The 23,171-nt window shown below is 57.8% G+C and overlaps 2 protein-coding genes across 3 annotated transcripts; both read left to right on the top strand.

Annotated features, from left to right (window-relative positions):
• Positions 1–1,077: 1,077 nt before the first annotated feature.
• On the top strand, positions 1,078–3,267 carry C1QC (complement C1q C chain). Its single transcript, XM_075172070.1, has 3 exons — positions 1,078–1,161; positions 1,843–2,032; positions 2,266–3,267. Exons 2-3 carry the CDS (start codon positions 1,852–1,854, stop codon positions 2,820–2,822), a joined length of 738 nt encoding a protein of 245 aa, XP_075028171.1. The 5' UTR covers positions 1,078–1,161; positions 1,843–1,851; the 3' UTR covers positions 2,823–3,267.
• A 613-nt stretch (positions 3,268–3,880) lies between these two features.
• Positions 3,881–7,667, top strand: C1QB (complement C1q B chain). 2 transcript variants are annotated; one of them, XM_075172551.1, is made up of 3 exons: positions 3,881–4,449; positions 5,675–5,834; positions 6,933–7,667. In XM_075172551.1, exons 1-3 carry the CDS (start codon positions 4,279–4,281, stop codon positions 7,505–7,507), a joined length of 906 nt encoding a protein of 301 aa, XP_075028652.1. In that variant the 5' UTR covers positions 3,881–4,278; the 3' UTR covers positions 7,508–7,667. The 2 variants fall into 2 exon arrangements, with proteins under 2 accessions (XP_075028652.1, XP_075028653.1); XM_075172552.1 differs by having other exon boundaries at positions 4,391–4,449; positions 5,672–5,834.
• Positions 7,668–23,171: the final 15,504 nt, after the last annotated feature.

Here is a 23,171-nt window from a genome sequence, read left to right as displayed (position 1 = left end):
GCCCTTTTCCTGATGAGTCCAAGCTAGCTGTCCTGTACAAGGGTAGATCCAGGCAGCAGATCATGCACCTCACCCACACGGTCCTCTCTTGCTACCCAGACTCTCCCAGGAAGGGGAAAGGCAGCTGTGGTCCTCCAGGCTTTCAGCAAGGAAGGACAGGGACATCAGGGTGACTGATGGGGTGGTGGGGTGATGGTGGTGGGGTTGTGGGGCGATGCTCTTCTCTCTTCAGCTTGGGGTGAGACTAGTGGGAAGTAGGGCAGGCTGGGCACGCATCAGGCAGCCAGAAAGCATCAGGGAAGGCACCATACCCTGGGACTGCTGCTCGGAGGTGCTGCTCCACACACGCCGGGCAGTCAAATGTCTCCATTCCTGGAGTAGTGAGGAAGAGGCCAGGTCACCTGCGAGGAGCAACACCCCGACCAGGGATGGTGGGGCCCCAGTGCATTCAGCACCCAGCAGAGCTGGTGGAGCACGGGGCAGGGTGCAGAGAGGACAGCCATCCTACAGGTCAGAAACCCTCAAGGAGAAACGTCCTTCAGTCCCGTTGCCGAGGGGTGCAGCATCTCCCTTCAGAGCCAGGCGATGACCTTGCGCCAGGCCGTCGTTGCACAGACGGCTCTGCCTCCATGAAGCTGGCATGAGGGGCTGCTCCCCCTCCGCTTGCTGCCCTTCTGCTCAGAAATGAGTTAAGAATGAGGGAAAGACAGGCGATTTGCAGAGCGATTTTAGGGACATGGTGTAGTGGGCATGGTGGTGTTGGGTTGATGGTTGGACACGATGATCTTAGAGGTCTTTTCCAACCTGTATGATTCTATGATTCTATGATACTCCCGGCGGTGGATGGAGGGTTTGTGGCACATCTCTTGCTAGCGGCTCATCCCACCTCTGTCCTTCCAGCCCTCGCTGCTGCAGTGGCACGAGCGCAGGTCTCTCTGGACAGCCAGGAAAGTGCTTGCTCAGGGGAAACAATCAGGCAGGAGGATGTGAAATTCGGCTGGGGGCCAGCTGGGCGTTCTGGGTCCCCAAGGGCCCTTTCCTAACTCTGCGACTTCCTCCAGGAGGGTGTTACGGAAAGTCACCCAGGCTGTGCTGTGCTGGCAGGCAGTGCCCACAGCAGCCAGAGGGCTCGGCAGCACAGGATCCCTCCCCCCAGCAGAGGTAAGAGGTGCTGCAGGGTCCATCTCTTTGGGGTGGGCTGCACGGGGAGTGGGGCTCCAGCAGCACGGCACAGTGCTGGGCTGTGCGAGAGGAGGAGAAGGAGACAGAGGCACTGCCAGGTTGCACGCATGTCATGGCGGGGGGATGCACGCTTGTCCTTGCTGGGGGAAGACCCAGTCCCTTGGGCCAGGCACTGTCCTGGGAGATCCCCAGCTGATGGGGAGCTTGATCCTGCTGGGCAGAGCCAGGCAAGTCAGGCTGCTGCCGAAGGAGGGGTGAGATCAGCTGGGTCCAGGGAGCTCCAGCCTCAGTGCAGCACGGTGCAACGGTCTGCACCGGCATTTGCATCTGCAGGGCGTTTGGGATGCTGGACCAGGAGAGCTTGGGGCTGGCCATGGGTACCATAAGACCCCATGGCTCCGTGCAGACTGAAAGTCCAACCCCCTTTTTGCCATCAGGGGCTGCCCTGGGGGTGGGGATGAGCCCAGGGTCTGTCTCCACATATCCACCTCCCCACCGCCTGGCAATCGGTATGGGGGGACACTGAGGGCACAGCCATCGCAGCCAGGTGCTGCTGGTGCAGTCAGTCTCATAGCACAGTACCTCCTTTGCCCCATGGCCTGAAAGACACCCTGCCATGGCCCCTCAGCCCAGCACTTTCTTTCTCTTTCCATCCTCCAGAGCACCAAAATGGGGCAGAGCTTCTGGGAGCAGCTCCATCTGGCCCTCACCCTCCTACTCCTGAATCTGGGGTCTGCTATGACCAGAGATGCCCCTCACAGCTGCTATGGGATTCCAGGCTTGCCAGGCATGCCGGGTGTGCCGGGCAAGGATGGCCGGGATGGGCTGAAGGGAGCCAAAGGCGAGCCAGGTGAGTGACCAAGGAGGAGAACCACACAGGCTGTCGAAGGGTGGCCATTGAGTCTTCCGTGGCTGGTCTGCCTTGGTTTGCAAGCCATGGAGAGCATTGTCTGTGGACAGGGCAGGAGGAGAGGAGGCTGGAGAGAGGCAACAACCCTCTCCTGCCCGAGGGAAGGGGCTGGAGGAGCCTGTCCCCACATCCTGACATTGATGCTGACTCTTTCACCTCCCACCGCCCCACAGGCATCCCGGCCAGTCCTGCAACACGAGGGCCCAAGGGCATGAAAGGGGAACTGGGCAGCCCTGGCTTGCCAGGCAAGACTGGCCCCATCGGTCCCCCTGGTCTGCCTGGAGACCCTGGGATGATGGGCGTGGCCGGAGAGCCGGGTATGCCAGGCAGCTACAAGCAGAAGCACCAGTCAGCATTTTCAGTGACGAGGCAGACCAGCGAGCACCCCTTGAAGAACGTCCCTGTGGTGTTCAACCATGCCATCACCAACACCAACCACGACTACAACACCACCACGGGCAAGTTCACCTGCAAGCTCCCCGGCCTCTACTACTTCGTCTTCCACACCTCGCAGACAGCCAACCTCTGCGTCATCCTGTACAAGGATGGGAACAAGATGGCCAGCTTCTGCGACCACAAGACTAACACTATGCAGGTCAGCTCTGGTGGGATCCTCCTCCATCTGGGTGCTGGGAACCAGGTCTGGCTGGCGGTGAATGACTACAATGGCATGGTGGGCACTGGCAACTCTGACAGCATCTTCTCGGGGTTCCTGCTCTTCCCGGACTAGAGGACCACCAGAGCCCACCCCAGCACGTCGATCCCTTCGCCCTGCCCTGCAAACGCTGCTGCTCACCGCCAGGCTGTTGCTGATGCCCCAAGTTTCTCTGCTGGGTGGTAAGCCCCAGCGAGGGGGTCAGCCCCAGCTGCCAGACACAACCCCCCGGCCTGGGGACCGAGCGCAGGCAGCCACTGAATGGGGGGAACAGGCACGTCTGGTTGCATCTGCCCCCAGAGCGATGGTGCCAAGCCCCAGGGTCCTGCTGGCACTGCCACGTGCATCCACCCTGATAACCCCACACCACCTTCTGCTGCCGCAGCCAGAGGTCTCTCTGCATCTCCCCCCTTCCCAGCTGGGTTGCACCAGGGACAGCCAGCTGTCCTGGAGCAGGCTTGCAGCAGCACCTTTGCCATGACTCGGCTACGGAAAATGTCAATAAAACCTTCCCCAGTGCACCTGGCCTAATGTGTTTTCTCCTCCGTGACTTGCCTTTCTGCAGGTGGAGCCCACGTGTGGCGGATGGACGTGGTGTGCACGCGTGCACGTGCGTGTGTGCATGACATCTGGACGTCTGCGCGGCATCAGCACGTCCCCGAGCCCTCCTGGCTCGGCCGGGCTCCGCATCAGCGAGCCCCACGCACCATTCACAACCCTGACTTTGCTCGGTGGGGTGGGACCCCCAGCTGCACTGACTGCAGGAAGGGGACGGTTCCCATGCCCATGCACGCAGCCCCCACCCGTGGGGGACCAAGACTTCCCAAAGCAGGGGCCCTGATACTCCCCTTCCCCTCCGAGTGGATGCAGTTCAGTTGCAGAGGGCCACCGACCACGCAGCAACCCTCACAGCCGTGCCTCCGGTGGCCGGGACATCCCCAGGGTCCCAGCCTCCCCAGGGACAGGGCAGGGGAAGCACTGGAGTCCCAGCACCGGACCGAAGGAGCTCATGTGGAGGCTACAGAGCCCACCAAAACCCAATGGAGATTCCTCCTGGTGGTACCGTGGAAAAAGAGGTTCATCTCCCCTGAACGTCCTGTGCTTCACCTCCGCAAGGCATCGGCAGAAAGCAGGACTGGAAATGCTTTTACCACAGGGTGAAATCACTTCCCATTCACAATATTTAGGAGACCCTGGGGGACAGATTCAAGGTGATGGATTCCAAGACCCTGTAGCATCCTCTGGGCCTGCCGATACCTCCCAGCAGAGCTGGGTGTGTACGGAGAAGCCCGAGGGATGTTAGCTACGTGCATGCATATTTCTGCAGTCCTCAGGGGTTACCCCAAACTCGTCCGGAGCTCACGGCAGCGTTCCCCATGGCAAGCACACCCGAGCAGGACCCAGGGACCCTGCGGGGCAGAGCGGACACCCCTCTGCTCCCCGGGGCCAGAGCTGTATGCCTTTGGGGCCCCAGAGTGGCGTCTGGGGACAGCACGTCCTGCTGAGCTGACGGACACCATTCGTGACGGATATGAAAGTGCTACTGAAGAAAGGGCAGGAGCTAAAGATAAAAAAGGGATGTGGCCCAGATCCTTTCACAACAGCCCTTGCAGCAAACTTCTGCTTCTCCCCGTGGTCATTTCCAAGCAGGACGCTGGTGTGTCCTGCTCCATCTCCCGGTCCGTGCGACGAGACGTTCAAGGTAAGAGCAAGCCGTTGGCAAGGCTGAGCCCCAGCTCCCCCCCACAGGTAGGAACACGCGGGGAATCCGGCAGCACCAGGGTGACAGTCACCCCCCTCCGATCACCCCGCTTCGCTGTGGCAGAAGAAAAAGGGGGCTGCTGGACTGGGGGTGGTGGAGATCCCTGGTGGGACCCCAACCCCTCCTGCCCCACTTGGGGGAGGTGGGAGATGGAAAGGAGAGATGGCAAAGGCCCAGAGGGATGATCAGGGACTGAGCATCAGTCTGAAAGGTGCCCTGGGGGTGCTCTCCTACCCTGAGATGTTTTTGTCTTCTGCCTGGGCTGGGAGCCTGTGGATCGATCCTTCTACCTGCTGCGTCTGAATCGGAGCTGCTGCAGCTGGAGGATCCAACTCACCGGCCTCTTCTCCCACTGACACCAGAGTTTTGGAAAGTCCACCTGAGGCCAGAGAGTGTGGCTGGGCTGATGTGATGTCCAGATACAGCCCCCAAACGCCCAGTGCTTACCCCACACGCACCTACACCAGGAGCTGGGAGAAGGAGCTGAGCTGTGGGATGCAGGGAGGGCAGAAGGAAGATGGGACCCCAGGGACTGCCCCGGTAAGGCTGGTTGGGTACAGAAACGCTCCTGGGATGAAGCAGGCATGTGGCAGGACATAACGGGATCCCGCAGGAGTTAGGAGGGCAGGTTTGGGGATTTCTTTGCCATCTGCAAGGACTAAAGCTGACCCTCAGATATGCTGGTGGAAAGCAAGAGCTATTCCCTTGCAGATGATGAAACTGCCCTGGCCTGGGGAAAGATTTTACCTTACAGTGGTGGTCCTAAGATGGGAAGGAGAATTTCTGCTCTGAGGGAGCAGTGGGGACTCAGAAGAGTAGGGACCTGCAGCACGTGTCCGTGGCAGCAGCACGGCCAGGCTGGACGTCAGACCTCTGGGACAGGCTAACCTGTTCCCAGATATTCATGTGGCTGAAGCTCTGGGCACTTGCAAAACAGTAATTTAAGAGTGGGAAGAGACTGACAAGCCCTTCCATGCCCAAAGGGGCTGGTACCTCCAAGGCCATCAGGTGAGCAGATTTGGCTCTGCAGCAGGATGTTTTCCCTCCCTGATGGTATTACCCAGAAGTGCTTCTAGTCATCGTCCTCCAGAGCAGCACAGAGTGCCTTCCCCATCCCTCCCACCGCCCAAGGCAAGCCCCTCGACATCCTTCTGTGCTCCAGCAGATGCAGACCGTGTGGGCGATGCTGATCTGCCTGGCTGGAGGGCAGCTTGCAAGTGCCACACTCTGCAAGACCTACGGCACCATCCCAGGCATCCCAGGGTCACCAGGACAGCCTGGCAGCAACGGCAGAGATGGGGAGAACGGCCTAAAGGGCGAGCGAGGTAAGGAGGAGGCTGCAGGTGGAGAAAACTTCATCTTGTGAATACCAAGAGCAGGAAAATCATAGAATCATAGAATAGTTTGGGTTGGAAAGGACCTTAAAGGTCATCTAGTCCAACCCCTCTACCGTGGGCAGGGACATCTTCAACTCGATCAGGTTGCTCAGAACCCGTCCAACCTGACCTGGAATGTTCCCAGGGATGGGGCATCCACCACCTCTCTGGGCAACCTGTGCCAGGGTTTCACCACCCTCAGCGTAAAACATTTCTTCCTTACATCTAGTCTGAACCTGCCCTCTTTTAGTTTAAAACCATTCCCCCTTGTCCTGTCACAACAGGCTCTACTAAAAAGTCTGTCCCCATCTTTCTCATAAGCCCCTTCAAGTACTGAAAGGCCGCAATAAGGTCTCCCCGGAGCCTTCTCTTCTCCAGGCTGAACAACCCCAACTCTCTCAGCCTGTCCTCACGGCAGAGCTGTTCCATCCCCCTGATCACTTCTGTGGCCTCCTCTGGATCCGCTCCCACCGGTCCATGTCTGTCCTGTGCTGAGGACCCCCGAGCTGGACGCAGCTCTGCAGGGGGGGTCTCACCGGAGCAGAGCGGAGGGGCAGAATCCCCTCCCTCGCCCTGCTGGCCACGCTGCTGGTGATGCAGCCCAGGACACGGTTGCCTTCTGGGCTGCGAGCGCACATTGCCGGCTCGTGTCCAGCTTTTCCTCCACCGGTTCCCCAAGTCCTTCTGGGCAGGGCTGCTCTCCACCCCTTCATCCCCCAGGCTGTGCTGATACCGGGGGTTGCCAAGGATCAGGCAGTGCCAGGCGCATGGTCCTGGGAAAGCAATCCATTTTCCACCAGTCCCTTTGGGGTGTTATCAGGTGGGGGTGATGCTCGGGCACAGAAGGGTCTGCACAGACCGGAGCACCCCAAGGAACCTGGGGAGGGAGGGTGCACGAGAGTGAGGGGTGTCACGCCTGCCAGATGGGCAGGGGTCTCTGCTGACCCACACCCCAGCACAGGTACCAGTGGTTTCCTTCCCAGTGCCCCCTCTGCAGACCCGTGGGGCTCAGCTGCGACCGCAATGACTCTTCCTCCTACTTTCTAGGTCCCCCTGGCCAGGGGGAGCACGAAGGAGACAGGGGGGAGAAGGGAGACCCAGGAGTGTCGGGGTACCCTGGAAAGATTGGCCCCAAGGGCCCCCCGGGTTCAAAGGGATTACCAGGTCCCATGGGACCCCCCGGCCCTCAGGGGGACTCCGGTGACTACAAGACCACCCTCAAGTCCGCCTTCTCCGCTGCCAGGACCGTCAGCTCCTACCCACGCCGGGAGCAGCCCGTCCGCTTCGACCGCATCATCACCAACGAGAAGGGCCACTATGAGAACCGATATGGCCGCTTCATCTGCCGGGTCCCGGGCATCTACTACTTCACCTACCACGTCACCTCCAGAGGCAACCTGTGCCTCAGTGTGAAAAAGGGCCGGGGCGGCAGCAGGGGCGAGAAGGTGGTGACCTTCTGCGACTACGTGCAGAGCAGCTACCAGGTCACCACGGGTGGCGTGGTCCTCAAGATGGCAGCGAACGAGTCCGTCTGGCTGCAGCCAACGGAGAAGAACTCCCTGGTGGGAATCGAAGGGTCCGACAGCATCTTCTCCGGCTTCCTGATCTTCCCTGAGGTTTAGCCCGCCGACGGTGTCTTTCTGCAGCCCTTCCCCTGCTGCTGGCTGGTCCCTGCGGGGCTGAGGACTCCCCTGGAAATGACTCTCTGCTCCAGATTCGGTGTCCTAAGCCCATTGCTGCTGGTCTTGCACATTAAATGACAGCTCCTTGTGTTGTTGGTTCCTTCCTGCCTAGGATTTGCCTCTTTCCCCCCGAATAATGCTCAGATACCCAGGGCATTGCCTCCCGCACGCCTGAGTGCAGCCTGGGCTCGTTAGTATCTCATTACTGCTGAGCCAGGCAATTCATGCAGCTCCTCACACTGAGTACCTCCTTCCAGAGCCACCCAGAGAACGTCCCAGCCCAGGGTTAGGAAAACATGGAGAAGAAGCCTGGTCTCTAGCCAGGGGTGGGACACACGACCTAGTGGGAAAATTGTGGCCACTGGGTACTGGTGGTAGATGGGGAGATGCTGGAGACGGTGCTGTACTGGAGAGCCCTGAGGCTGGCAGGATCTGGGGACACCAACCTCTCTTAGACTTTTTTTTGAGGTGGTGGTGACAATAATATCCACAGAAGCTTGTCATAGCTTGTGACAAGATGAGCCAGGTGTACGTGGGGAAGCCAGAGCTTGATGCCATGATGGAAGAGGTGTGGGACACGTGGCTATCCCCTGGTGCAGCTGGGCAGGGTCCAGAGCGGCCCCATAACCCCAGCAGAGGACCGACACGTGCAAGTCCTACAGCACACCAAGACCCCCTAGAGATCCAAGGTCCTCCAGATGACTAAGAGCTGAGGACCCCAAGGATGTCCCTGTCCTCAGGGCAGGTGACAATCCAGCATTGTACCTGGGTGAGGGTTTGCCTACAGCCCCCGTGGCAGATGGTACCAGGAGCTGTGGGGTGTGAAGCCGTGAGGGTGTACACGGGGTGCTCAGGATGTAGGAGTTTTTGTGAGGATCTGGGATTGGAAAGGGGCTGGCTGAAGGGGATGATGACAAAGGGTCTTGCAAGGGGGGGGGAGTGGGATACGGGCTGGCTTTTATGAAAAGCATCGTTACTGAGCTCTCGGGGCCTGCTTATGGGTCCAGGGACCCACAGCTCTGGGCTGCACAGGTCTCCCTGCCCCAGCGCAGGACGGTGCTTCCCAGCTTTGCCTGGCACGGCCAGGTTGAAGGCTCCAGCGTCTGTCCGGGATGATTTGCCGGCAGGTGGCACTGGAGACTGGATCAGCCCTCACCTCGCCAGTGGGAGCATCCTCGTCCCACAGGCTGGCAGGGCAAAGCTTGCAGGGACAGGGCAGAAGTCTGAGGCTCGGTTTTGCCTTGCCCGTAAGGTCTGGGAAAAGGCACCGGGCAGGATTAGTGCCGCCTCTTGCAGCCCTGGGTTAATGCTTTGTCCTTGCCACCTCGCCGCTTGGTCCTTCCCCCAGCAAAATCTGTGGCTCCTGTCCCCAGGAGTGCAGCCACCCCGTGTCCCCAGACCTCTCCCTCCTATCAGAAAGTCGGGGCAGAGATGTTCGGTGTTGCATCCCAAAGCTCTTCCTGTGCAGGAGCACCGGGCTGCTTTTAAAATGCAGCTGCAATGCTCATGCCATTTTGCAGCTGGAGATGCAGCATCCCAAATAAAATCGGGTCAGCAGGGCAGGTGGAGGAAAAGAGTAGGTATTTGACCCCCAAAACAGAAGCTGGGCAGCGTACACCAGCTAAGACTCCTGAACCCTCAGAAGATCTGCAGGAGACACCAAACCAAGGAGCAGCTGATACACTGGAGGACAGGGCTGCCACTCAAAGAGCCTTGAGAGGCTGGAGAATGAGCTGGCAGGAACCTACTGACATTTAATGGAGACAAACGCAAAGTCCTTCCTCTGGCATGGGACAACCCCACCCAATAGGACAGGCAGGGGGGCAGGAGGAAGCTTTGCAGGAAGGGATCTGGGATGCTGGTGGACAGCAAGTTGAAGGTTTCTGCCTTTCTGAGTAACCGATATAATCATTTTGGACTTTTGAAAAGGTCCCCTTTGTAGGACCCCTCTGGAGTGGAGCTGGTTTTATTTTTAAAACTAACGTCTGACCTAACACCAGCACAAGCCAAGTCTGGGCTGTACCTGGAGAGAGTCAGAGGGCAGTGCAGGTACCAACTGTCTCTAAAGTGCAGCTCACCGTGCTTACGCAGCCCGAAAACTGAGGTGCACAGGGCATTGCTTCCTCCCGTGGGTCTCAGCCAGCACCCAGCAACGCCACCTCAGGCATTAGCTCCATGCAACGGCAGCTCTCTGCTCCCCTGAAGATGCCACTGCACGGGCCGTGGAGCGGCGCACCCCTCAGGTATCCAAAATGGATGAGAAAAAGGGGCCAGAGGGCCATGGGCGGCTGGTGGTCTGTGCAACATCACCGTTCAGATCTTCCAGAATGTTTCTGCCTCTGCAGAAAGCCCCCAGCCCAGGGCAGCAGGAGAGGACCCCCTCCTCTCAAGCTGTTATAGCCCTCACTGGGGCCAGAGCCAAAACGCAGATGCCCCTTCCCACGGGACCATCCGCAGGCGGAGCCTGGGTCGCTGCCACAGAGCAGCAATCCCTCTGCAAGATCCTCAGTGGTGCTCAGGACCACAGCAAGAAAAATTCAAACCGATCTGGCTAGCAAGGTGCTGGGCTGCCAGACACACGTTGCCTGCTTGAGGTCACCCAGGACCGCAGGACTGCTACAGCCCGGCTCTCAAACCTCCCCCGCCCTGCGCTGAAGTGCGTAATTAATTATTCCATGCAAAACAAAGCAATCTTGGAACAACACAACCGTTAACAGGAGAGTGGGAGAGAAATCTGTTGCAGGGTCAGGTGCAGCCTGGTGGTGAGGACGCCGGACAGGGGAAGCTCCACGTTCACTGTCTCTTAGGAAAAGCACCAATTTGCACCTTTAATTAACTCTTTACATCTTATCCATAAGCACCTGTCACCCATCAAACTTTAACCCGGCCACGTCTGCACCCATTGAATAGATTTGCAGGTTTTGTTCTCACCTGGGACCTGACAGGGCTGTCCCAGCCCCCTCTGCCTGCGCTGTCGGTGCTCACTCACACTGCTCTGCCGTGCTCACGCCGTGCACGCTCACCCTGCTCTGTGCACAAACTGGCTGCTCTGTTCACCCTTGCACTGTGCACACATGCACACTCACCTTGCTCCATGCACAAACGTGCTGCTCTGTGCATGCTCACACTGCGCACACATGCACCCTCACCTTGCTCTGTGCACAAACTGGCTGCTCTGTGCACGCTTGCACTGTGCACATGTGCACGCTTACCCTGCTCCATGCACATACGTGCTGCTCTGTGCATGCTCGCACTGTGCACACATGCACGCTTACCCTGCTCCGTGCACATACGTGCTGCTCTGTGCATGCTCGCACTGTGCACGCATGCACACTCACTTTGCTCCGTGCACATACGTGCTGCTCTGTGCATGCTCGCACTGTGCACGCATGCACCCTCCCCTTGCTCTGTGCACAAACTGGCTGCCCTGTGCACGCTCGCACTGTGCACGCTCACCCCGCTCTGCACACACTCGCTGCTCTGTGTGCACGCACGCTGCACGCTCACCCGCCCTGCGCGCGCTCCCTGCAGAGCTGCCCTGACGCACGCGTTCTGCTCCTCTTCCCCTTTCGATTTTTCTTTTCATTTTAATGGCATCAGAGGTGAAACGGAAGCAGCTGCGCTTCCTCACGGTCAAGCCAGAGCTAAGCCGTAGAGCTTCACCAGGTGGTGCTGTGACCCTCGGCTGTGGAGTCAGGCCTCCACCAAGGTCTGGGATGTGCCCAGGCAGAGGCCACCAGATGCTCAGCAGATGCTCTGGTAGAGGTTGAGGCGGGTGGTGGTTCGAGGTGACTCCAGAGCAGGAGTTTTAGGGTTGTAAGTGTTTTGCCAAGCTGCAGCTGAGCGGCTGGGGGGTGCTTTGGCCTCTCGGTGCTGGAGGTCGCACGGGCTCAGTGAGCTGAGCGGGACAGAGGGCTAACCAGGAGCACGTGTCACCCTGCCCCATCACCTACCAGATGAAGGTGTCCAGTGACACCAACAAGCAGCACGTGTTAAGGTCACTTTCTGGGGCACTGGTTTGGTCCAAAGCTCAATTGGAGCAAAGCCACTGATGTGCAAAGACACTGGTGGAGAGGATTTTAAAATAAAATCTTCCTATTTCAAGGCACACAGCAACAGGGATCAGCAAGAATGTCACACGGTGGTTTCCCCTGCATTGTCTGGCTGGGGTTTTGGGGGTTTTCTCTTTGCCAAAGCTCCAGTCCGGGTGTAAGCAGGACTCTGGCAGGATCTGATACGGTGGAACACACTAAGTGCCCATCAATATTCATGGCAAGTGAAGCTGAACTGGAAAGATCAAAGCACAGCCATGCTGTTTGGCAAGATTGAGCCAGGGATGTCAGTCCCACGGTCTGGTCTAACATCACTAGCAAACACCGTGGCACTTGCAAAGGTGTTGATCCGTTTGCGCTGAGCCCGGTCAGTCCCCGGTACCTGCTACCCAAGGAAGAGCCCTTCCTAAACCATCCTTGGTTGACCTCAGCCCTTGCTGGCAACGTCATACAGCCACAGCCGTGCTGCCCGGCGGGGTCTTCTGGAGGCCACACAGTTCTGCCTCTCATGCAAGCCCTTCTCGCACGTAGCTCATGAAGTTGTTCCTAGACGCAGGGATGCTTTTCCCCTGCCAGCAGCTCCCTCCCGAACAGCCCGTCAGCGTTCCCTTCCTTTCAGCCTCCCAGCACCAAGGCTCAGCCGCTGCTGCCAAGCTGCCGGCTGCTCTCCACCTTCTCCTCTGCCCTTGGGCAGGGCTGTGTAGGGAGACGTGGTGTGGGGTGGCTGCGGGCAGGGGGGGTGGGAAGGGCTCAACGTTGCATTTTTTCGGTGTTCTTCCTTCCCTCCCCTTCCCCAAACCTTCATATCAAGCAGGAGGCATATGGGAAACCCTGCACGGGTTCAGTGCTGTGCCACGATGCTGGAATGCTCTGGGCAGAGGTGTTACTGGGGCAGTGCACTGGCCTGTGCTTGCTGTGAGGGTTGCAGACACCCATGGGACAGAGCAGGAGCAGCTCAGGTTGAGGGGAGACTGAGGCCACGCAGGGTTGCTTCACTGTCAGCAGGGCAGGAGCTCCCAGCATGGATCCCCTGGATGCACTGGCTCCACTGGAGAATGGGACTGGTTGCAACCTCAGTGGGAGTCCTGGCGTTTGATACAGGAACCAGTCTGAGGCAGGGACGGGAGTTCAGACAACACCTCCTATCCCAAATCTAACCTCAGGGCTTCTGATAAGTTTGTTTCCCCCATCCTCACTCAGACTTGGATTTGAATTTGAATGGGAAGGAGCAATTGCGTCTTTTGCCTGGAGCAACACAGACTGGCTTGTCTCCCACTTTGAGTTGCACAGGGAATTCCTGCTTTGCCTGGCCCCTCTGCAAGGACTGGGAGCTGCGGAGCCTCTGCTCTGGGCTGGCCACCGAGGGGTTAAATCCCAGCCCTTTTTTTTCTGCTCTGCCTCCTTATGAGGAACAGCCTTTGCGGGGCTGCAGAAAGGCTCTTTCTTTCCCCAGCAGATCTCTGGGAATGAAAAGTCTGTGTTCCAGATATTAAATTACTCATAAAATAGTTGGCCTGTCCCCGAGGCGGCTTTGCAACCCCCCCAGCCCCTGCCGCCCGCTCTGACGGGCTGCTGATGTGCATCTGCATGTCACCTCCTGCTACAAGGTCAATCTCTCCAATTTAAAGCAGCAACGTTGGAAAGCAAACCAGATTTCAGCCGGAATTAGCTTCAAATGGAGCATTCAGGGGACTCGTGCTGGGAAGGGAGCGCAGGAGGGGAAGGACCAGCAAAGCCGGGTTGTGGGGTGGTGCGATCCTGCTGCTGCAGCACCCCGTGGCGGGGCACCCCACGCAACCCCGGGGCTGGACCGAGGAGGCAGGGAGAGGATGCTCGGGCATCCCTAACCCTGTGGTGTGGGGTGGCTGCGGGCAGGGGGGGTGGGAAGGGCTCAATCCCTCGCCCCTTTGCAGCATTTGCAGCCCCGGCCCGTGGCCCTGGGTGGCGGAGAGCCGCTTTGCCCCCGCGGGAGGCCACTTGGACCAGCGCGGCCATCGGTGACCTACAATCCGGCGTGGGTGCGAGGCGGGGCGGCGGGGCCGAGGTTTCCATGGGGATTTGCAGGGATGGGAAGCCTGGCTGGCGTTCAGCTCCAGGCACAGCTCGCCTCGACGTCGGGCTCGGCTCCTTCCGCTCCGCTTCCCACTGCCTCCCGCCCTCCTACCGCCCGGCGCCTGCCGGCAGCCGAGCAGCATCTTCCCCGGCCTCCGCCCTTGCATGGAGCAGCAGCAGCAGAAGGGGATGCAGGAGAGCCTGGTGGGAGCACAGCTTGGTCCTGCCTGTCCCAGCGCATGTCCTTAACCCCTTGGGGAATGCATCTCAATGAGCTCGGGTTTGCCTCCCTCACCCCGTGCATCCAGGCTCCCCCGTGGTCCCGGAGCGGTGAGACCGGGTGCTGTGCTGGGGATCCTCTCTGCCGTGATGCGGGAGCGGGCTGTTGGCGAAATCCCAAAACCAAGCGCTGGAGATGTGATAACGGGGGTCTGGGAAAGCCCCGCATAGCCCTGCTCTCCTCTCCAGAGGTTTTCTGTGTTTTGCAAGAAAAAGGAAAGGCAGACCTTTTTTTTCTTTCTACTACTGGCTCCTGGGAGCGACTGGGGACAAATCAGTGCCCCCCCTGAATGCCTCAGTTTCCCCACAGGGAGGAACAGACCCTGCTATGTCACATACCCTGTCCTACCAGCCTTGCTGGAGAGGTATGTGGGTTCCAGCCCTCATTTTGCAGTACACGCCAGGAAGACGAGCCGTGATCTCAGCCTGTGTGAGGCTGTGAGACAAGCCCCAAGCCCCATCCTTGTCACATATGTAGCCATGTGCCTCACATGACATGAGTCAGAGGCTCATGCGAATTAATACGCAGGGCACGTAGCAGGCGTACGCACCAAATGCAAACCACACAAACACCGTGCAAAGCACAACGCGCTTTCAGCATGCAGCACGAGAGCAATGCACGAGCAGGCTGGGCAGTCAGTACCGGGATGGAAGAGTCCAGGATTGCTCTCGACAGCCTCCCGCTACCCTAAATCTTGCATTGACATGCAGAGAAAAAAAAAAAACAAAAAGCAAGCAAGACAGCTAGAAGCCCGCAGCGCAGCGAGACACGGCCATGTGCAGCCTCGCCAGGGCTGCTACACCGCAGAAGGGTCCCCGGGGAAAATGCGTGCAACACGCACGGACACATACCTGAAACACCCGTCTGGTTTTGGAACGGGGATTATCTGCGAGTCTGCGGTCCTGGCTGACTCGGAAAGAGCAGGGGCTGGAGCCCTAGGGTGAATTCAACCCTAGGGCTGAATGCCGCTGCCCAGTGCTCCCTTCTGTTCCCATTATGTGCCAGGAGAGCTTTTGTCTGGGGATGCTGGCATGTGCAGTCACCAAGGAGACGGGAACAGCGGCGGGTCATCAGCGGCACTTCCAGACGAGACGGGCGGGAGCTGGACAGCCCTGCGCATCCCCGAGCGAGCAGCTCCTGCCAGCAGTGCTGGCTTGGAGCTGCACACCCGCCGTGGACTGCCCGGCCCGGTGTCTTCTGCTGTGCGAGGTGACCCTGTGTCATGGATCCATCCCTGCAGCCTGGGGACGCCCGTGAGGGCTGGGCTGAGAGTCAGGCTCTGGGAACGTGAGGGGTTTTGCGCCGAGTTTCGGCTCCTGGAGACCCCCCCGGCTGTACGCAGCACCAGGCACCAGCGGTGGGAAGCCCCCAGCATCCACCGAGACCTGGACTCTGCTCCTGTGACGATACCTAGCTCTGCCTAGGGTGGTCCTGCCAGTGCCACCAGCTGCCTGCAGTGGAGCACGGTCCCTTGGGATGCAAGGGGAGAGCATAGCCACTCTGGGTGGGTGCCTCCTCCCCACCCGGGGTGCTGACCCTGCAGGTAGAAGAGCTCCTTGAAGAAAGGCATGGATCAACTGGCCCTTCCCAGTCCCAGATGGTCTCCTGGGGCAGGCTGGGTGGCCAGGAGTAGGCGGTCTTCTCTTTTTCTAACATCCATCTGGATCCACCACAACTGCTCCGACTCTGTCCCCAGGCTCAGGATGAGTCCTGGCAGTTCTTCAGTCCTTTGGTCTCCACCTCCATCACGCTTGTCCCTCAGGCTTGCTGAAAAGCAAGTCCTAGGAGCTAAAGCTCTAGGCCAAACGGTGTTTTGCTACACAGCATTTCATATCTATTTTGGTTTGATTCTGTTTTGACCTGCGTCCTCACTGAGCAGAGAAAGAGGGGAGACAAAAGCCTTTTTGAAGGAGAAACAAATGCCCGGGGAGTTTGTGAAATGGTGTAGCACCCTTCACAGCCCCAACATGCGGCCTCCAACGATTGTCCCAAAAGGCAATGGAGACAGAGGCTCCTGCCATTTGCCAGGCTGGGACCTCGGGGGAGGATGCAGAGGATGAGTGAGAAGGGAAAGGTGGGCTGGGGGTTATCCAGGAGGCTTGTCCTCCTCCTTCAGGCAGAATTCCTCGTTGTCCTATGGCTCCCATCAGGGTTTTGTGTGGTTCATTCTCCATTGTCAGCCTTTTCCCTTGTTTTCTTTTTCCCCTGGTAAAATGCACTACAGGAACATCAGATGTGTCCGAATATTGTGTATTCATGACCCCAAGGACCTCTGCCAGAGCATCCGAGCACCCTGAGCCCAGGCGGACAGAAGCATTACCCATTTATTATTAATGCATTTTGGTTTCTGATTCTGGATTCAATGTATTTCATTTTTAAAGGCAGCTTGTGTTGTTCTGGGTTTTGTTCATTTTTTTTTTCCAGCCAGCATTAAAATGTGGGTGCTGTCAAATAACCACTATTTCCCCAAGTTGCATTTCTTATTAAGTGTCCCAAGTTTTTTCCTTCACCATAGTTTTGCTGCAACATCGCTTGTGTCCAGGAGTGCTCAGAGGGACCGAAGTAAATGTCACAGGAGGCAGGCATTGTGCCCCCAGGTTTCCTCTAGCACTTTTCAGCCGTGGAAGATCAACCTCCAGCCCAATGAGCCGGGTTCAGCTGCATGTCTGACTGCTCGCAGTGCGGCACGACTACTTGGCACAGCTTCTCGGCACAGCCTGCGAGCTTCAGTGGAGGTTACGGCTGCTCTGCCTCTGTGCAGGACCACCAAAGCACCCTTCTTCATCCTTACTTCTGGTCTCTTTAGTCCCACTGTCAGTGTGCTCCTCACACCCCGATGCATCTGCAGGCGCATCCTTCCTGCATGCCCTGTTTGCTGCAGGAGATAGGCTGTGCAAAAGAGGATTTAGGCTCAGTGGTCCCTTTTGGCCTGGAACAACGTCCATCACCTATCAGCAGCTCATGGTCCAGCAATGTGGATCCTCTGGTGTGTAGTGAGTAGTCAGAAATAGCACTGAAACCCTGTAGTGGAAACATTAATGATTAACCTCGTCAGTGCGTGCTCTCCGGAGTGGATTTTCCAGTGTCTGGTAAGGTATTGACGCTCTTGCCGACACCTTTACAGAGTTTGGTTAAACAGTGAGCAGCCCAGGCTGTTATTCAGTCTCAGCCAGCCCGTCACCCCCCCTGCCAGGACCGCGCAAACTCAGAGGCCACCTTAGCCGGGGCGAGATGCCCTGCGAGCATCCTTAGAGCCACGTTTCGCGGTGCACGGTCACTTGGCCTCTGGCTGCTTGCAAACGTTTCGCTGCTCTGCGAGACACGGTGCGTGCACTACCCTTGCACTGGAAATTTTCCCGGGCCTGACATATATGTCATATAACTGCCTTCGAGCAGCTGGCAAGCAAACAAGGGGACATGTTGGAGCACAGACCGGATTGAGATGGGCGATAGGTGTGCTTGTGCGTACTTCCATTTCCAGCCCAGGCATATGCTTCGGGGCCCTGTTGTATGCCCTAAAAATCCAAGACAAGGCACAGGGGCAAGCGCACGTTTCTGGGTGGACTGTTGGACATCTCTGAGCCGCTGAGGCTTTTGTGCATCTTGGTTTTGCTTCCCTCTTAACTGAGGACTCTCTGCTGCGATACAAAGGGCAAAATGCCGCAGCAGGAGAGGGCTGAGCTTGAGCCAGGAAAACCCAGCCGACATTTTCCTCCTTCCCTGGCTTTACCACTAGATGTCATAGGAAAAGCAACATTGCCGGCCCTGTTTGGCTCTCCCGGATGGGATTTTGGGGGGCTGGCGGGTCCTCCTCCCACCGCCGGACACGCAGCATCTTCCCAGCCGCCGCCTCGGTGGCCCTTGCAGGGCTTTGTCTGTCTGCAGAGCCCCTGGAAAAACCATGGCTGGGGATTCAGGGTTCAATGGACATTGAAATGCAACTGAAACCTTTTTTCCCAGCGCCTGGCTAAGCCGCCTGCTCGGACCCTCCCAGGAGGGAGCCGCACGTCACCCTTTCTCAAAGGGGCGACGCTGTCACGCCGGGACCCGCGGCACCTACAGCAATATGGTCCCCTCAAACAAGTTGGACAAACAAGGCCTTTATAGGCACTTTCTTTTCTTCTGGAGTGGAAGGGAGAGAAGCCGGGGGAGAACTCGGGGGCGTCCCACCGCAGCGGAGCAGCACACAAAGGGCTGGCAATGAAAGGGGCGCCAGCAAATCCTCTTAGGGGCTTCGCTGTGTGCACATTCATATCCCGGCCCCATCTGCCGGGGGGGATCCCCGGGAGCGGGGAGGGGGAGAGGGGCTCTCCCTGCCCCGCGCCGCCAAAGCAAGCAAAGCGCATTCAGGGAGTGAGAAAGGGATGAAAAGGAAGAAAGGCCGTGCCACGCCGGTGCAGAGCCCGGCGGTAAATGCGGCTCTGCCGACGCTGCGGGGAGGGGATCTCGCTTATGGGGGGAGGGGGAGGCAGCTTTGGCAGGGGCTGTGCGAGCACTGGCCCCCTCCTTGGTCCCCAGGGATGAGACGGGAGCAGGGGGAGCCTTCCCGGGGGAGCAAGGTGTGCAGGGTGAAAGCCTGGTGCCTCTGGGCAGAAGAGCGATGCCGGCACGCTGGGCAGAGAGAAGGACCCTCCGTGGGTTTAATGGTGCCTTGACTGGTTGGGACCTGGTGGGAACTGGTGGGACTGGAGGAGCGTGGAGGTGACCCGGCTCCCTGGGAAGCCAATGTGCTCGTGATGGTGCTCAGTCCCACGTGAGTCGAGCCGTGCTGGGGCATCGTAGCCCTGCTGCACAACGGGGGATCAGGGAGCCTTGTGGGGCTCTGGGCAGGCTCACGGCACCCAGCATCACACAGCCCTCAGAAGCCAGAGTTCTGGCACGTTCCGGGGTCCTATCCGTCACCCTACCATCAGAGTTCTTCGAAGCCAGCGGTTGTCAGGACCGGAGGAACCGCGTGTGGGGCCACAGCAGAAGGTGGGCAGCAGCTTCCAGAGCCTGGAGCCAGAAGTCCAGGCAGGGCAAGGAGATCCCCGTGTCTGTCAAGGCAGCACTTTAGTGTACCGCGGCTTTCAGCTCCTACGGAGACCAAGCAAAGCTAACAGGACTTGAGCTTCTTCCCAAGAGAGGGGAAAGCCAGGGGTACTTTTAGTCTGGTCTGGAGAAACCATCTGTCCCTCCTTAGAAGCAGATGATGAAGGTGACTCAGTAAATAACACACGTTGATACCCACTTCTAGGTGCTGTCACCCACAGATTTGCACTCGTTGGGCCTCTTCTTTTTCCTGCCTGTCCTGCAGCCTCAACTCTCTTTGCATTGTGCGTTGGTGAGTGCAAGAATGTGTCGGAACTGCACCAGGGGTTTGCTCTCTGCTTCCCCAGGCTCGGGGCAGCCACTCTGCGGTGCTCGGACATGGGTGAGCAGTGGAAGTTAGGCCAACGTGGGTGCTTTTGGAACAAAGCCCAAGCAACCTAAGCCCAGCCTAAGTCTTCTGCCTCTCATGGTGGGGGACTGATGCGCTTGTGATGCCAGTGACTTGCACATACTGCAGCAGCATGGAGAGAGTGGGGAAGACGTGATGTTCTCTCTCGTATGGGCTGAAGATTTAATTACTGCAGCTAAGGCAGCTTGTGTCTCTTTCTAGCCTGGCGTCAGTCCAGTCCAGGGAGTGGTCCTTCCTCTCTGGTGGCCTGGAGCCAGTTCTTCAGGAGCCCTTCCAATTCTGCTGTGATGTGGTTGGGTCATGCACTGGGAGAACATCTCTTTCCTGCAGCTGGGTGGGGATGTCAGGGAAGGAGGACAAAGTGCTGGAGAAGCAAAGAGGATCAGGGTGCCCCAGGCTGCGTTAGGTCTCTTTGGGAGGCAGTGGAGCAGAGAGACGTGAGCAGGAGTGGGGCTGAGGTTGGGATGTGGCTGCTTTGGGCAGTCCCATCAGGGTCCCTGAGGCTTTCAAGCATGTGGCTGAGGAAAGCGTGCAGGGGTGAAGCGGTGGCAGATATTTCCCACCTGCGGAGCTCCAAAGCCCTGTGATCAGAGGTGGATAGCAACGGGTATGTCCATTATCTGCAGGATGCTGTTCTCTACTACCTGCAGAAATGACTCATGAGCAGGTTGGGTAACTCCTGGTGCCAAGCTGGTGATGAAGGTCAGACAGTCTGTGCGTGGCTCTCCAGGGTGAGACAGTGCGAGACACAAACAGTGATGGACTGAAGGAGATAAGGAAGATGAAGGATAAACAGCCTCTCTGGAGGGCACCACATGCCACCCACACCGGTCTGATGAGTGATGCCGATGCGAAGGGCTGCACAACGCATAACCTGAGCTTGTAGCGTAATCTCTCAGACCCTGGGGACTACCTATGTATCCATCCAGCTAGCCAGCTGGTTCACCAGCACAGCCTGGTCCATTCAAATTGGGGAAGGAAAGGTCTGTGAGAAGGACTCACGGGTAGGCTCAGTTTAGCTGCTGAACATGACCATCAGATAACTTTGAGCTGTGGCTGGCCTGCATGCATTTGGAAGAGCCAGCTGGAGCAGTTCTTCCACAGGCGGGAGAACAAGTTGCGTTTGTCCCGCCTGGCTATTCCAAAAATTGTGTGAGGCGCGTGGGAGGAAGGAGGGGTGCAGGAACATCATTGGTGACTCTTTCTACTGGGAATCCAGCAATGGGACCAGTGAGTGAAGTCAGAGAGCAAAACCCTCAGCTTGTGCGCAGTGCCTCCTCCCCACGCACCAAACACGACCTGTGGAAGGTGTCCACCGATCTCTTCGCAGTCTATGAACCCTGAGGGCTCCCCTACGCCACAACCCATCAGAGGAGGAGGTGTCAGCTCTGCTTTCCACTTCAGGGCTGCGGATGCTGGCTGAGTACATGACAACACCTCACATCCGAAGGGAAAGGTTAGACCCCCGTGGGTACCCACCTCCCGGCTTGCTCCCCTGCCATTGCTCTGGGAGAAAGCCCTAGGCAGGTCCTCTTGCCCCAGCTAAATCTGCACTTTGCAAGGCTAAATGAGCCAGCAAAGGCTGTACATTCCCACCCATTGTCCCACACCTCCTTTCTCCCTACAGGTGGCCCAAAAGCCCCTAAACCTGAGAAACACACAAGCTTCAGCTCAACTCCCTTAACTTCCCATGCATTTCATTCCTCCTGCAGAGGAGCCTGTCTTCTGGCAGTGGAAGAGTGCTTTCCCAATCGTACGGCAAAGCATCTCCTCTCCGAGAGCTGGTTTCGCTACGTTTCTCCCCCTGCCATGCACGCGTTCTGCTCTCTCCCATGGAGAGATGTGCAGGCAGGGGTGTGCTATGACCCATGTGTTCAACCATAACAAGGTCACTGAGAGCTGCAGACAGAGAAAGGAAGTGTTTTCTCTTTTCCAGCTCTCAGCAAAGATGAGAAAGACCTAGCAGATAAATATCCATTGAATCGGCAGTCCTGGGGGATGAGCAGGGAGGGAAAGACTCCACCACCTCTGCTGCCCTCGGAGTCTTTTGCATGCCCATCGCTTTGCTGAAGCTCAGGCAGCTCATGTGAGTGGAGAACCCTGCTGATGGACTGAGGAGGACCGAGCTCTGGATATCATGCACCTGCTGTTGAAGTGCCAGCAAGTGGCTTTGGAGCCCTCCATGTGCACACACAGCATCCATGATACAGATATCCATGGATACCAGCTCTGATGTTAACGAACTGTTGGGCTGTGCTAACGCCCTTGACGGTCAGACAGAGAGTTCATGAGAGTTCAAGGCAGGTCAGCATTGACCACCCCAAAGATGTCCACTCCTTCTCCTGCCCCACTGCTGCCATCCAGCCCCTGGGCTTCCCTCTGTACTTACAACCACTTCTTCTGATCTCCTGGTCAGTACAGGAGAGACTTTCTCCATCCCACCTGCTGAGCCTGCACTTGCCTTAAATTCAAGAACATTTAGGCATTAACATCTCCACACCCGCTGGTCTGCATGGTGTTTAGCAGCTCTTGGGGAGGAGCTCTCCTTTGAGGACCAGAGTTGCTGGAAGTCACTGAACACGAGGGAAAACTTACGTTTCCTCAAGACTTCAGCTCTAAATGAGGAAGCCAGCTCCTCAGACAGGGGCTGCACCATCCCAGGGCTCACAAATGCCCACACTTGTGACCACTGCCCGGGGCCAGGTTCATGTGAAGGTGCTGGACCAGATCAACAAGGCTTGATCAGGGAGGGAATGATGAAACCTGTGGATGTGGCCCCACCTCACAGTGTCTCTCTGACCATTTCTGCCTCCAGCGATCTACCATCCTTGTCCCCTTCACCACTGCCTCCTCAGCAAGGAGGACTTGTGATGCCCCATGAAGTGCAACCAACGTGCTCATGAACAGCACCGTCAGGGACCTGTTCTCCAATGCACGTAGATGTCTACCTGCATCATGCTCTCAGCTTCCAGGGAAGCCTCCTCATAGCAGAGCTGCAGGACTGCAAGTACTTCACGGGTGCTCGTCCCCTGGAGAACACGTTGGTCAGATGCAGGAGTGCCTAAGGCACACTGGACCCCTGCTCTGTGCACCAGGAGACCTTCTCTGAGAGGGGCAGCGTTAGGTGCTTCAGAGAGAGATACGGTTTTTGGCATAATCCATTGCCAAGGGAAGTGTCCTGCCTACCAGCCTAGGTAGGAGCCCTTAACACGTGGGAAAAAAGGTTCAACCCTCATTGAGAGTCAGGGTTGGGGTTTTTTTGCAGCATATGTAGGTTTTTTTTACTTCTGTTATTCTGAAGAGAGCACTCTGAGTGTCTTCAGCCTCCACAAACACAGACACACTTCTGGAGATCCTGCAGCCCTCATATCCCGTGGCAGCAAGCTCTCCGGGCAATCACACAGGGTGTGGAAGTATTTCCCTGCCGAAAAGGATCAGAGATTGCATGGGGAGGCCTGCAAACGTCCCCTCCTGGAGGCCAGCAAAGCCTCTACGAGAGCAAAAATCGCTGCTGATTTTTTGCTATATTTGATTCCAGCAGGACGTGGGAGGCTGAGCAAGGGACGGCGTGCCAGGTGCTGTGCTCGCTGACACACACGAGGCAGGCACCGCTTCCCCCGGGCAGGATCCGAGCAGGGCACTTAAATCTGCGCCGGTTGCTGAACGCGAAGCGCCTGATGTTTTTCGACAGCCCCCCCGCCTTGCTCCCCTCGTTGTTGCAGGCAGTCTCTGGCTCGCCCTTCACTCGGCAGCTCTCGCAACCTCGTTTCTTGCAGTTGC

Source organism: Calonectris borealis, chromosome 23 (assembly GCF_964195595.1).
Source record: "Calonectris borealis chromosome 23, bCalBor7.hap1.2, whole genome shotgun sequence".
Classification (NCBI taxonomy): Eukaryota; Metazoa; Chordata; class Aves; order Procellariiformes; family Procellariidae; genus Calonectris; species Calonectris borealis.
Note: the sequence above shows the minus strand (reverse complement) of the source record. Positions and strands in the feature narration are given on the sequence as shown.